Source organism: Cryptomeria japonica, chromosome 5 (assembly GCF_030272615.1).
Source record: "Cryptomeria japonica chromosome 5, Sugi_1.0, whole genome shotgun sequence".
NCBI lineage: Eukaryota > Viridiplantae > Streptophyta > Pinopsida > Cupressales > Cupressaceae > Cryptomeria > Cryptomeria japonica.
In genome coordinates, this window is record NC_081409.1 from 206,792,890 (window position 1) to 206,808,969 (window position 16,080).

General features: G+C 36.4%; 1 protein-coding gene across 1 annotated transcript in view; it reads right to left on the minus strand.

Annotated features, from left to right (window-relative positions):
* Window positions 1-1,317: 1,317 nt before the first annotated feature.
* LOC131054625 (inosine triphosphate pyrophosphatase) overlaps window positions 1,318-16,080 on the minus strand; it is a 56,866-nt gene continuing 42,103 nt past the window's right edge. The window contains exons 7-8 of the mRNA XM_057989174.2: window positions 1,827-1,903; window positions 1,318-1,717 (exon numbers count right to left, since the gene is read on the minus strand). Coding sequence (XP_057845157.1) covers window positions 1,606-1,717; window positions 1,827-1,903 — 189 coding nt within the window. The 3' untranslated portion in view covers window positions 1,318-1,605. The remainder of the gene's footprint in view (window positions 1,718-1,826; window positions 1,904-16,080) is intronic.

Genomic DNA, 16,080 nt, shown 5'->3' on the forward strand with positions numbered 1-16,080 from the left:
TCAAGTAAAAATAAAGAAATTGTCTAAAATGATGTTGTTAACTATTCTATAGATGAATGATTGCAATTGTTTTTTTATATACCCAAAGGAGATGGAAGGTCTAAAGGTTTGGATCTAATGTTGGGAGAAACGGCTCCTCTCAACCTTAGCTTGATTTTTCTTTATATTATTTTTGCTATCACCATTTACATAGATTTCTATGTCTATTGTTTGTGTAAAAAAAAAACAATTTTAAAAATATCAATGAAAATTTTCTTTTGTATTAGAGATCAACTATGAAGTCTGACATTTTAGTAATGACTTCAACAAGTTTTTTAGTATAAAATATTTGACATTATCTAATCATCAAGATCCCTTGAGGGTAAGATAAGAGCTTACAATAAATATATATTATTACTAATCACTTTTTGATCACCAAGATTTTATCGACAACATAAGAGTATACAATAGATGAATAAAGATTTGTGTATATTTTATTTGTAAAATAAGAATATCTAAAAGACATGGCAATAAATTGCATACACAATAAAAATATTCACAAATATGTAAAGCAAAATAAATATCTCAAATAGACAACGTATAACTATGAATCAAATTTGTTATCACTATACGTTTTTGCTTTAAATACCAATTATTGTTAGAAAACAAAACGAATATTTTCAACACAAATACAATCTATAGATGAGATTGCCCTCAAGAAACCAAAGAAGTTCATCCTCTAATATCTAAATTCAAGGGTTTCCATTCTTGAATTAACAATTGACACAAGCTTCAAACTGTAACAAAAAATATCAGAAAATGAAGATGGGACTCAAAACAACCAAGCACCTCAATATATAGTAGCACCTAAAGGACACAATTCCAATACCATGTTTCCCTCTTGGAAATAGGGATTAATGTATCTTGAGATTCTTTCCCCCAAAATAGCCCCTACTTTGTCATGAATACTAATTTGTAACTCCCCATTAATGAATCAATTATAAAATTATTGCCCGTGAAATCCACACCCCTCAATTATTTTATTTGTTGCTTCAATACCATGGCCCCCTTATTAACATACTTCTATATCCTTCGGAAATTAAAAATGGTTCTTGCATAAACCAATTAATTAAAAAGGGAAATTACAATTTTTTACTTATTTTGTGATGTAGACATGTATATAGTAGATCTAACTAATTATTTTTTTGCACGTATTTTGTCAAGTTTTTTAAGCCTATGCCAAGTTTTGGCACTAAATCGTAGTCCGAGGCGAAAAATGATTTGCCAAACCCAAGCTTCAACGCTCTGATTGTATTTGAGTCCCATTTCACATTGATAAAAAAGTAGAGGATAATCAATGGACCTGTATTTAGAGATTCAATTTATATCCAACTCCCAGTCACTAATAATATAACTCAATGAAGAACGAACAATTTGAAGAGAAAGGTTTTATGAAGGGACAAATTTTTAGAAACCAAGAATCCTGGCTTTTGTTTCAACTTCAAATGAAAACCCCAATTTTTAGACTAATTTGGACTTAAATTTTAAGACTAACAAGACATGTTTGTTACTTGGTTATTGTTACCAACTAATAAAGGTTAATATGAATTTCAAGTGTCTATGACCTCAATTAGTATCAAACTTGTAATTAGCAGCAGCAAAATGAGCCTTGACGTTGTCCAAAGCTTTTCTACGATGAGAGATTTTGTTCTTCTCTTCCTTCGGCATCTCTGCATAACTGCACCATAGCAATAAAACTTCACTACGCTTAGATAAACAAGAGAGTAGTCGCGAATGCAATTTTCAAGAGCACCATATTCAAAATACATTATGTTTCTATGTCTTACGTTTCTGTGTAGCCATCAGGTTGAAATATAGGATCCCATCCAAAATTAGGTGGCCCCCTGGGCTGAACTATTTTGCCCTGCAAATGCTTTGACGAAAACGATCAAGAAAAGAACAAGACAATGAAAAAAACATTATGACCTTTAATATTACAAAATCAGACTGCATGTCAAGAACGGTAGCATAGAGTTCAGCAAAAGTGTGGCCAATCATAATCACCTCCCAATTCACAAATAGGATGAATAATGTGTTAAGGCCACAAAAGATGAAAAACCAAACCAAAACACCCAAACACTTGAGACAGTATAGATGGAATCCTGAGGATAAAATTGTTCATTTTGATCAATACGTGCATACTGCATACAATGAAGCTGTATGATGAAGCTGTATGAGACTGAATACATAGCTGAATGAGGTTCATATAATCATGCCAAATATATTAGAAATTCTATCTACAAAACTGAACTGTACAGTTAACTAACTTGTAAGAACACACCCTAATTTATTTTTTTAATTCTTTTAATTGTGTCAAATGGAAACCCACAACATTAACTTGCAAAATATAGATATTCAGTTAACACAAAGGTCTGAAACTGATATTCCAATGTGCAATTAAGTGCACCAACCCTATCTATAAGAGCACCAACCCTTCCAATCTGAGCACCAACTCAATAATCCCAGAGCACCAACTCTTCAATTTCAGAGCACCCACTCTTTTACAACATAAATGAACAATATTTAGATAATTTTCATAATCAACAAGCTTGTGGTAATCTGAAACAAAGTTTGATCAATTAACAATACTTGGATACTGAAAAACTTGTGAATCAAAAATCTGAAAATACTTCTTTAGTCTTAGGAAAGATTGATATCATATATACTTCACAAATCTGTCTACTGAAGAATGATAAATTCTGATATTTATTTCCAGCCTTCTCTGCCTGAGAAAAATCCACCGACTTTATAATGAAAACAATAATCCACAGATTTGAAACTTCAAATCAGAAGCATAGAAAAGATGCACTATAATAACAGACTTTTAACCAGCATTTATTCCTCCAAAAAATGTCTGAATTCAGAGAAAAATTTGCAATACCAATATATCTGAAAAGATACAAATATGTTTGTCAAAGATACTACTGTTGATATCTTCGATTGTTCAAGACAGACTCACTGCTGTTCACAGTTTCCAGCAAATAAGATCCTATCCAATACGTTTTTACAAATTCCACTCACATCAACTCTGTAAACTCAGTGGAGATTATAAATGCACAACTTTAAGCATTTTTCTTTTCCTTGCAATGCACACCATATTTTTATTAAGACGTTAATACATCTCCTTTCCCACAAACCAACATACACCTCAAAATAAATAGAAGAGTCAAGTCTGTTGTATACAGTTTGATACAGTTATAGAATAGTTATAACTTAACAAACTTAACTATTCCTTGTTTTCAAACAACCCGATAAGAAGGTTTTCGAATTTCCTTTTCACATTTTAGTTTAGTATAAACAAAATTCATAAACAAATACCGTTTGGATGTTAGAACCAACCTCAACTGCGTTCCACCAATTTACAATAACGCCATGATAAAGAACATGATGCCGTGAGAGCTTTTAAACATCTTTTCAATCTGGACGCAAATTATGTGTTTACACCAGGAAAACAAATGATGATATTGAGCAATCTAAAGATGATAGCAAGCCATATTAATCTGAATCAAAGATATGTGTCTCCTGAACTTTGAAGAACAGCAAAGTAATTCCCACAAAGGTGATAACAATTTTTATAGCAATCTGAATGTGAATGACTGTGCTTTTAACCTGAATATGTTTTTCTTTTGACATCAATGCCAAACTGAAACTAAATGCCAACACAGCAGTGATGAGTCAAAATGTATCCACTTCTACACCATCAGATCCCCTTGGTGGCTCAAATCCAAGCATCCATAAACCACATTCATCTTTTGGTGAGAGTCCTGAAGGTTCGTTTTCTAGTGCTAGTGAAATTCCTTCATCAAGACCAAATTACTTTATTCCACACAATGTTCCAGGAGCACAACCTTCACTTGAAGGTACCAGTCAGAATAAAGACAATCATCATTAAGCTAGGATGGTAGCAGCAAATTTTTGGTACTATAATAATTTACCTTTCAATGTGGCGAACAACCCATATTGGGAAAGTTTGGTGAATGCATTGACAATTGTAGGCAAGGGGTTTAAGACCTGTTGACGTGTATTTTGTACACTATCAAACACAGAATAAAATACCCAAAGGTACCTTATCCTCTCTTGAGTAAAGCCTCTGATTGCTGAAGATATCGCAAAAAAGGATCAATCAGGATGACTCCAAGGTTCTTCAATGTAGGGTCTCTACGTGTGGATAAGCTCTCTGTGGTATGATGTGATTTGCTGGAATCACAAGGGGATTTACATTTGATGATTGAACGTCCGATCTACTTTGAATATTGTTGGAACACAGGATCTTACTAACTTTGACTTGAAAAAAGGAAAAAAGATGAGGGCGAGGAAAAGATCTAATCCTAACACTAAGAATGTAAGAGCAATGAATGATCTTTGATGGAATTCTAACTAAGTCTTGTTTTGACATCACAGGAACATCTCCACAAGGTTAGTGCGATCTTCGAAGGAAAGTTTTATGATGTTCAAATCATCACTGCAGGCATAGACACCATCAGGTTGATGCATATCAATGAAGAAGCGACAACTGAAGTTAAGCTTAAGCTGAATGATTCCAGTTGACTACACAAGGCAAGTTTGCAATCAACAAACTGCTAGTAGTATGGATATACGAATTCCACCATCAATCAAGCACATTTCTTCCACTCATCTAATAACATAAAATCAAATATGAGAAGTATAAAGACCATGCAAATTGTCGAATCAACCCATAAATTTCACCATTTCTTCAATGAAGTTTTACAAGTCTTTTACAACAACCTCTTGGCAACAATCTTTGCCTTCTCTCTCTACTCTAATCTAATTGCTATTCTATCAACTAGCTAATCACCTTCTAACTACTCTCTATCTATCTTCTAACTGCTTCCAACTATTCTATTATCTATCTCTTATCTGTCCCTTACAAAATGAAGAGTCGGGGTTTATATAGTGCCCATAATACAATTCGATGGCTGAGATCAATTCGAGATCAATGGCCAAGATTTTACAATGAAAACCCTAATTAGGGTTTGTTACAACCATTACATAACATTTAATGCTCGACCAATGAAATAATTGTATTGCTTGGACACATGTCCTCTCTGGAAAAATCAACCAATGGATAGCCGAGGTAGGTACATCGGAGTTTGTGCCACCTTCCATGAGTTAGGTACATTGAATCTGGACATGCTGAGGTGGACCACACTGACTGGAGAAGTGATGACTAGGATGCCACCTCGTCTGACACTTGTAACTTGGTAAATATTCAACTTGATGTTGTTGAGAAGCTAGCTTTAATTAATTCATCTGGAACTATCTGCTTCTTCAACGAACCCTTGTTCTAACTTCTTGTGTCCTTGATGTGCAGGATGATTGATGTACCTCGACTTGGAATACTGGATTGGAGAAGGTCGCCCTTGTCGATGCTAGGCTGGATCGAAGAAGGTCATCCTTGTCCTTGCTTGATCGTCCTTGATCTAGCTTGATTTTCCTTGAGGAGAGTCTTCCGACTTGTAGATCTTTCGAGCTTGGGAGTCGCCATCTTGACACCTACACAACATTTCACAATTAATAATATATCTTGAAGTGTAGAAAGGAAGATTCAAGATTCTAATTTAGGAAACTTCATGATAAATCTTGAGTTATCATTTCCTAATTTAGGATTTTCAAAGCAAAATTTAAATCTTCAAAAATGGTGCCAAGGTGATTACGCCATACCTCCACTTGGGAATTAATTCTAAAAAATGATGCAAAAATAGGAGAATTCGCTAGGCAAAATGTAGATCAAGACTCCCTTTAGCAAAATGCGCCCCCTTTAGTCTTCACAAGCATCAACTCCACCACCTTTAGTCTTCAACACTTGAGGAAAATTCGCTCCAAATAGGCCAGCTTTCACACTTCTTCTTTGCCCTCCAAATCGCACTTTGAAATAATGAGTGAATGATTTGGATAATGAACAAACACACCCAAATATATAGAGTGCTCACCATTTCATTTCCCATAGGCCGACTTGACAAAATAAGCCAAAAAATAAAATATAAAAAACACTAAGAAGAAGGCTGACTTGATAAAATATAAAAAAAATGATACCTCAAGCACTCCATCTTTTTTAATTTTAATTTCACAAAAATTAATTTAAAATGCCTTTATAATAAAAAATTCGATTTTTTAAGGCTCAAAACTAATTTATTAAATGCCAATTTAATTTAATTTTTTCAAATATTTCGAAGTTGATGATTTTGGCATTTCATGCGATTTGGAGGATATTAACGCCCAAGTAGAAAATGGTGAATGCCAATAACTTCACTCTGGTCCCTTGGAGAGGGACAGGAGCGCCTTTTCACTTTTGTCCTCAATCCTTCATTTTTTAATTGCCAATTCACGTTGTGGGGCTAGCAATGATCCCTTTCGTCCCTTCAGTGCATGTTCAACTCGTTTTTTGCAAGGCAAAATTGATGTTCTAGAGATTTTCGCCCTGGTCCTTCAATGAGGGACAGGAGCGCCTTTTGCATTTGGCCTAGGATCATCAAGTTTTTGGAGTCAAACCTTTGTTCATCATGATTTAGAAGAGCTTTTCAATCTTGCTTAACTTTGCCTTAGCATAATCTCGGAGGGAAATTGTTGATTTTATAAAAATCGCCCTCCTTTGTGATCCACTCAAGTTATATTCAACGGACAAAACACGCCTCCCTTGACCTCTTCAAATCGTAAAATCACCTTAATCTTGCAAAGATAATGCAAATTTTGAAATTCAAGCTCTGGTCCTTCAGCGAGGGACAGGAGAGAATTTTGCCCTCTAGGCCAAATCTTTTCACTTTTCATCTCGAAATTCCTTTGCTAGGGAAGATTTCACCTTACTTCATGCTATGAATAAAAGTTAATGTCCAAAAAAGGTCTAAAATTGTGCATATAAAGAAAAGCGCTCTGGTCCTTCAGTGAGGGACAGGAGCACTTTTGACCTTCTAGGCAAAAACTTCATCATTTCATTGTTTTTAATCAAATCTGGATGCTCTATCACGTTCATTTCGTCCTCCACCATGCCTTTGATGTTCCAATTTGACCAAACAAGGTCAGGAATGACTCAAATAAGTCTTTTCGCCCTGGACCCTTGGTGAGGGATAGGAGAGAATTTTGCCCTCTAGGCCAAATCTTTTCACTTTTCATCTCGAAATTCCTTTGCTAGGGAAGATTTCACCTTACTTCATGCTATGAATAAAAGTTAATGTCCAAAAAAGGTCTAAAATTGTGCATATAAAGAAAAGCGCTCTGGTCCTTCAGTGAGGGACAGGAGCACTTTTGACCTTCTAGGCAAAAACTTTATCATTTCATTGTTTTTAATCAAATCTGGATGCTCTATCACGTTCATTTCATCCTCCACCATGCCTTTGATGTTCCAATTTGACCAAACAAGGTCAGGAATGACTCAAATAAGCCTTTTCGCCCTGGACCCTTGGTGAGGGATAGGAGCGCTTTGCCTTGGTCCCTTGGAGAGAGACAGGAGCGAAATTCGCTCTGGATCCTCAGTGAAGGACAGGAGCGAAATTTGACTTTTTGAACTCTCTATCAGGATAATTTTTATGGAATATAACATTTAAGTATAAGTGCTTATACTTTAAGTTATATTCCATATATACTTTCAAAATGTTTGAGAGTGGTTTTAGACCTCCAAGAGTTATATTGCAAAATCTAGTTTTTTGAGGTTTTTCAGTTTCCAGACTTAGTCAAATTTCGGGATCAGGACTTTCAGACTTAGCCAAATTTTCAGGATCAGGACTTCACACTTAGCCAAATTTTCAAGATCAGGACTTCACTCCAGCAGGACCTTCTATCCTATTGATCTCCCCAACAACACTCAAAAATGCAAAAGCCAACTGACAAAACCCTAAAAGACCTTAAAAAAAAAAAAAAACCCTAAAAAGCAAAAAAACAGGGGTCCCCATTTGCAATGGGGCGATGTGTGAAAACGTCACAACAAGACCCCAATAGCAAGAGATTTGAGTGTGCCATTGCTAGAGGAAGCCATAAAAATACATGGCTTTGTGGTTGATGAGAAAAAAATTTGGCAGAGAAAAAGGCTGCAACATTTTATCAGATGGATGGATAGATGGAGGGAATAGGAAGGACTCTCCTTAAATTTTTAGTGGCTTCCAATGGTGCATTGGAGTTCCTGGAGTCTGCAGATGCTTCCCATGAAATAAAAAATGCTGACTTTGTGCAATTTATTAGACGAGGTGATCCAAGAGGGTGTTGAAAATGTTGTCCAAATTATCATTTGGCAGAGAAAAGACTGCAACATTTTATTGGATGGATGGACAAATGGAGGGAATAGGACTCTCCTGAACTTTTTAGTGGTTTTCAATGGTGCATTGGTGTTCCTAAAGTCTATAGATGCCTCCCATGAGATAAAAAATACTAAGACTTTGTGCAATTTATTAGCCAAGGTGGTCGAGGAGGTTGGTGTTGAAAATGTTATCCAAATTATCACAGACAACGCCACTGCATGTGTAGCTGCAGGTAGAATGCTTATGGAGAGGCATTCTACAATTTCATGGAGTCCATGTGCTGCAAATTGCATGGACTTGTTAGAGGACATTGGAAAGATTGGATGGGTGAAAAATGTGGTTGAAGATGCTAAAAAATGTTACCAAATTTATCTACAACCATATTTGGGTTCTTTCTTTGATGAAAAAACACACAAATGGCAAAGACCTTGTGCGACCAAAAATGACACGATTTGCTAGCCAGCTACTCAGATTGCAAAGCATTCTTGGTGCCATTCCTCATCTCAAGCATATAATTGTGTCTAATGCTTGGTTGGAGTCTCCATTTTCCAAAAAAGTTGAAGCGGCGAAGATTGTAACTATAGTTTTTGATGACATATTCAACAAAAATGTAGAGGAGTTGATTAGGGCAGGTAACAAACACAAACATAAACTTGATACAAGATAATCTATTTTTTGTTGTTTTTTGAAGGGTTAATTTTGTAATAATTTAAAATTTGTTTTCAGTTTTTTAGGTGACAAAACCTTTGGTAAGGGTTCTTCATATGGTGGATGGAGAGGGCATGCCAATAGGTTTCATTTTTTGAGGCCATGGATAAGACCAAAGAGGCCAATTCACATTATGATGATGGAAACAAGAGAAAATATGAAATCATTTAGCACATCATTGATCGTGGATGGACAAACCAATTCCACTAGCCGATACATGCATTGGCCTACTTCTTAAACCCAAATTTCTACTTCTCTGATACATTTAAGGTTGATGAGGAGGTCATTGCAAGTATTATTGCATGCATTGATAATATGGCACCTAATCGTGACTTGAGAGACAAGGTTCTGGATGAGTTGGAGGTGAGATTTGCTCTATCTTATTTATGGATTTAGCAATGTTGACTATCCAAAAACATCCATTTTACATACATAATAACTAATTTTCTATATTTGATTTAATTCTAATTTTTATCCATTCAAGGTCTACAAGGGTGCAAAGGGGAGACTCTTTTCTTTAGCTCAAGCAGTTGATAGGAGATAAAAACGAGGTAAAAAATTTAGTTCAGTAATACAAGAAAAATTGAGAAATTTTTTCTTAGATTTTTTTACTTAATTCTTATATTTCTAAATGATTTTTTGTAGATTTATGGTGGGAAAATTATGGTGCTGGCATGCCTAATCTTCAAAAGATATCCATTTGTATTGTGTCTAAGCCATGTAGTGCTTCTAGGTGTGAATGCAATTGGATTTTATTTTAGAACATTCACAAAAGAAGAGAAATAGGTTGACCCAACATCGCCTCAATGATCTTGTCTTTGTCTGGTACAGCCTTCACCTTTGATCTAGAAAGGTGGAAGGCATTTCACAAGTCCATTGACTTGGATGATATTGATCAATATGGTGAATGGACTGTCAATGAACAAAATGATGATGATGTCCTCCTTACTGAAGAAGATCTATATTTCAAAATGATTTTTTGTAGATTAATGGTGGGAGAATTATGGTGCTGGCACGCCTAATCTTCAAAAGATAGCCATTTGTATTTTGTCTCAGCCATGTAGTGCCTCTGGGTGTGAATGCAATTGGATTTTATTTTAGAACATTCACACAAAGAAAAGAAATAGGTTGGCCCAACAGCACCTCAATGATCTTGTCTTTGTCCAGTACAACCTTCACCTTCGAACTAGAAAGGTGGAGGGCATTTCACGAGTCCATTGATTTGGATGATATTGATCAATATGGTGAATGGACTGTCAATGAACAAATGATGTAGTGTCCTCCTTACTGAAGAAGATCTTGCAGAATTGGAGAGAGGAGCAACAAAGGAAGTCCAATGGAGGAGGACGAAGACAGTTTTGAAGATCAAGAAACAACTCATCATTTAGATATCGTAGCACCTTCTAGTTTGAGGCCTCAAAAATTGAGTTACATTAGGAGAGGAAAGAGGAGGCTGTAGATTTTATTTGGTTGTTTTTCTCATTGTGACATATCATTATATGTAAACATTTATAAACTTATGATGCTGTTATACATTTAAAAGTTTGAAACTATGAGAATGAATGATGAAATTTCAAGAATTGAGTGTTTGAAGATCATATGACGTGTAACGTTTGAATTAAGACAAATTGATAATCAAATTAGGCTCTTATGTTCTCTAAATGCATTAATTTATTTATGTTTTTTGTGAAACTACGATTTTCTTCTTTGTCGAGCCCCAAGACTGAGTCCTATTTTGGACTGCCAAGTCTGAGTCCTAGAACTTTGCATTCAAATACCCTTATATATAAAATATCTCTTTGATGGTATGAATGTTGAATCATATTGTTTTTCAAATATTTATGATGAAGTATAATTTCTTTTATTAAGATGGTAATGGGGCTCCTCATTAAAAAGAGCAGGAGCAAATACTCTTTTCCAAGAACTTTTAAAACTCTTCCAAGATCTTTTACCATTTATTATGGTAAGTAGCCAAGATTTTAGAGCTTTTGTTCACACTAGTGGCTTATCAAGTGCAAGAAATTATTAATTAAGTTTGCCACAATTTGTACAAACTTAAGTGAGTCTAACAATGAAGGCATGCTTATTCTATAAAAACAAGATGTTTGTAGGGGTTGTGCCATGTACACCTAAAAGATATATAAGGTTATTAGAAAACAATCCCCTTTGGCCTGGCCAGTCAGGTGTGGAAATGATTAAAAAACAACCTTAACATTTGTCATACTTAAAGAGGGAAGATGTAGCAGTGGCACTCTAATTGGCATGTTGAGAACCTTTATAGTCAAAGCCATTAGAGAGCATAATTAACCATTTTGTTCAACACCTTAGCTGGATTCCAAACTAAACTCAATGCTAAAACCTAATATCTAAACCTGCCAATGGGCATCTAAAACACATCATTGAAGGCATCTTATAAAAAGCATTGACATAGTTTCAATGTGCTAAAAGAAGTCCTCATTGTCCTTGAAAAAATTACTAGGATAGATCAAGTCACTATCAACTGGTGTTCCATGGAGATGCATCTTCCCACCCCCAACAAAATCTCCATGTTTCTGAGACGTGGGGACTTGGCGAGGATGTTCCCCCACCATCCCATCACCACCACTCAAGACTATGGACATGTCCAAGATGTCCCCCTCAAGGAGAGGACATTTTTAAGATGCCCACTAGTTTGGGGATGCCTAGGAGACTCTAAGACGTCTAGGGAACTCTGAGATGTCCAAGGGACTCCAAGGAGTCTCCCATCCATCCCAAGGAGTTACAGGCATCCCCCATGACAATAAAATTAAAAAATCAATAATTTTTAAAATCATAAATTCTTTTTTATTTGTGTGCAACAAAACCTAATCCTAATGGTCTACAGGCTCCACCCAAACCCTAAGCACTCACAAAAAACTTATAAATAGGCATCTAACTTCGAAGCATCATTTCAAAATCACACCTAAGTTTTAGAATTAGTAAGGACTTGGTGTTGCAAAAAATAAGTGAGTGAATTGTGAAAATGGCATCATAATCAAGGTGTGTGGTTTTGAAAGTCTTAATTTGCGCTTGGTGGCAAGGGTGTTGCTTCCATACCTCACTAGGGGCTCTACCACTTGACCCCCGCAAAGGGTGCTACCCATTGCCCTATTGGGGGTTCTGCCCCAAACCCCCATAAGGGGCACAATTCTTCTACCCTACTAGGGGATTTGCTCCCAAACATACACCACCATTGTTAATGTTCAATGCAATCATTACCATGTTTTTAATGTTAAGTAGTTTAAAGCTTAAACCATAGTTGGAAGACTCTGCGAACTCGTCGTGGACTCGCCAAGACTCGCGAGTCCGTTGGCAGGCTGAGTTGACTCGCCACAAATTCGCAAGCCGAGTCCGGGAGAGTCGAAGAAAAAGACTCCCAAGTTTGTTCTAAGGACTCGCACAAGTCTGATGTTGGCACTCATGAGTTTGATGGACTCTCGCCATTTGCTGAGAACGCCTAGTCAAAGTTAAAACATGTTTTTTTTTCACTTTTCCTCACTTTTGATATTTGTTATTGCTCAAAACAAGTCTATAGGGTTTGAAGAAGGTGAGGAAACAAGGTCACGGAAAAAGATATCTAGGTAAAGGATTTTCTTCTCTTTTTTTTCATTTCCATTGATTGAAAATCAAAAAAATTTGAAAAACAAGGGGATATGCTAGCAATTTTTTTTCCATTTCCCTTCCTGACTTATTTCCTTGTATTTTTATTTTGTTTTTTAATACCATTTTTTTCAAACAATTCATTATCATTTTTTTGTTGATTTTCCACAAAACCCTACTGATTTTTTTATTTTTTCATGTTAAAAGAGCAATGTCAAGTTCAAGTCCAAGGGCAACCCCAAAGCCAAGAAGACAAAAAGACAAAGCATGGAAGTATGGGATACCGGGAAATAAAAAGGGAGAGGTCATTTTTACCGAATGTGGCAAATGGATGACATGTGGAATCAATATATTAAAATACCACATTGCAAAAATACCTGGACAAAATGTGGAGCTATGCCCCAAAACAACTTTGAAGATTATTAGAGAGATGAAGGCCCTTCTTGCTGGGTATGATATGCAAAAAGAAGAAAGACAATAAACAAAAGAAACTATAGCAGCTGCAATGAATCTGAATGTGTCATTGTCCACTTCAGGTCCCCTTGGTCACGGAAGTCCAAGCTTCTGTCAACCACTTTCATCTTTTGCTAACAATGAGGTTGAGGCTAGTGAGACTCCTCTTACATCAGACCCAAATTACTTTGTTCCATGCAATGTTACAGGAGCACAACCTTCACTTGAGGGTATTGGATGGAATAGAGAAAAACATGAGCAAGCAAGGATAGCAGCAACAAATTTTTGGTATTACAATAATTTACCTTTCAATGCAGCAAGCAATGCATATTGGGAAGGTTTGGTTAGTGCATTTACAGTTGCAAGCAAGGGGTTTAAGGCCCCAACAGCTAGATACTTCAGTGGGCCATTGCTAGAGCAAGCCGTAAAAAATACACAAGTTATGGTTGATGATCAAAAAATTTTTTAGAGAAAAGGACGTAGCATTTTATCGGATGGATGGACAGATGGACGGAATAGGACTCTCCTCAACTTCTTGGTGGCTTCTAATGGTGCAATGGTATTCCTAAAGTCTATTGATGCCTCACATGAAATAATAAACGATGAAACTTTGTGCAATTTATTAGATGGGGTAATCCAGGACGTTGGAGTTGAGAATGTTGTCCAAATTAGCACGAACAACGCAGCTGCATATGTAGAATGCTTATGGAGAGGCATCCTACAATTACATGGAGTCCTTGTGCTGCACATTGCTTGGACTTGTTAGAGGACATTGGGAAGATTGGATGGGTGACAAGGGTGGTTGAAAATGCTAAAAATGTCACCAAATTCATCTACAACCATACTTGGATCTTTTTTTTATGAGAAAACACACAAATGGCAAGGACCTTGTGCGACCAGCAGTGACACGATTTGCTAGCCACTTCCTCACATTGCAAAGCATTCTTGGTTCAATTCCTCATCTTAAACAAATGGCAAGGACCTTGTGCGACCAGCAGTGACACGATTTGCTAGCCACTTCCTCACATTGCAAAGCATTCTTGGTTCAATTCCTCATCTTAAGCAAATGTTTGTGTCTGATGCTTGGTTGGAGTCTGCATACTCCAAAAGAGCTGAGGCGGAGAAGATTGTAAGTATTGCTTTTGATGAAGGGTTCAACAAAAGTGGAGAGGGGGTGATCGGGGTAAGTAACAAACACAAAAAAACTCTATACAAGATAATCTATTTGTTGATTTTTTTTTAGGGGTTAATTTTGTAATAATTTAAAATTTGTTTTCATTTTTTTAGGTGACAGAACCTTTGGTAAGGGTTCTTCATATGGTGGATGGAGAGGGCATGCCAATGGGTTTCACTTATGAGGCCATGGATAGAGCCAAAGAGACCATTTCACATTACTATGGCGGAAATACAAAAAAATATGAAATCTTTTGGCACATCATTGATCGTAGATGGACAAACCAACTCCACCAACCGATACATGCCTTGGCCTACTTCTTGAACCTGAAATTCTACTTTTCTGATTCATTTAGTGCTGATGAGGAGGTCATGGCACGTGTTGTTGCATGCATTGATAAGATGGCACCTGATTGTGAGGTGAGAGACAACGTTCTTGATGAGAGATTTGACATTTGCTATATCTTATTTAGGAATTTGGAAATGTTCATTGTTGAGTTTGACTATCTTATTTATGAATTTGGAAATGTTCATTGTTGAGTTTGACTATCTTATTTATGAATTTGGAAATGTTCATTGTTCAAGATCTACAAGGGTGCAGAGGGGAGACTCTTCTCTTCACAACAAGCACTTGATAGGAGAGCAAAACAACTAAGTAAAAATTTTAGTTCAATACAACAAGAAAAATATTAGAAACTTAATTGTTACATTTTTTACTCAATTCTAATATTTCTAAATGATTTTTTGTAGATTTATGGTGGGAGAATTATGGTGTTGGCACGCCTAATCTTCAAAAGATAGCCATTTGTGTTTTGTCCCAGCCATGTACTGCTTCTAGGTGTGAATGAAATTGGAGTTTATTAGAGAACATTCACACGAAAAGAGAAATAGATTGACCCAAAAGCTCCTCAATGATCTTGTCTTCATTCGATACAACCTTCACCTTCGCACTAGAAAGGCGGAGGGTGTTTCACATGAGGCCATTGACTTGGATGAAATTGATCCATATGGTGATTGGACCATCAATGAACAAAATGATGGTGATGATGTCCTCCTTACCGAAGAAGATCTTGCAAAATTAGAGAGAGAAGCAGCAAAAGTAGTAGCATTGGATGAAATGGAGGAGGACGAAGACGAGGACTTTGATGTTGAAGAAGAAGAATCAACTCATCATTTAGATACCTCAGCACCTACTGGTTCAAGGCCTGAAGAACTGAGTTATGTTAGGAGAGGAAAGAGGAAGATGTAGTCTTTAGTTTGTCTAATGGAGGAAATTTGTTACCTCAAGGATGATGAATCCAAGAGAACAAATTGGCCCTCTAGAACCTCACTTATATTGGCGCTAAGGGTGAGCCAGGGGATGAAAAATGTAAAACTAAATACAGAATAAAATAAATGACCAAGAAACAAAGTTCCTGGACGGCCCTGCCAAGCAGCTGTCCCGAAGACAAACGCGCGAAACTGGGACACCAGCACAGCGTGTTGTCATCTTGTACAAACGGGGTACAGAAGTCATACGAAAATGACAGAATACAACTAAGTTACTAAACGAACACATAAAGATGACAAACTAAACTAACGGCACAAAATACGAGATATTAGAATAAAATGAGAACAAAGGTACAAGGGAAGCTCACAACCGGTCCACGATTGAAGCCTCTTGAAAGATGATTGTTTTCCCCACGATTATGACCTACACACAAAAAGGAAAACGTTGGGGGTTTTATTTAGAGGCTTGCCTCAGTCAGACCCCCATTTTGGTGTTTCCACCTCCACGGACAACCCAGATAGATAGATAGATCAAAATATAAATAGCTAGAATGATACAATGATCAAATAGATA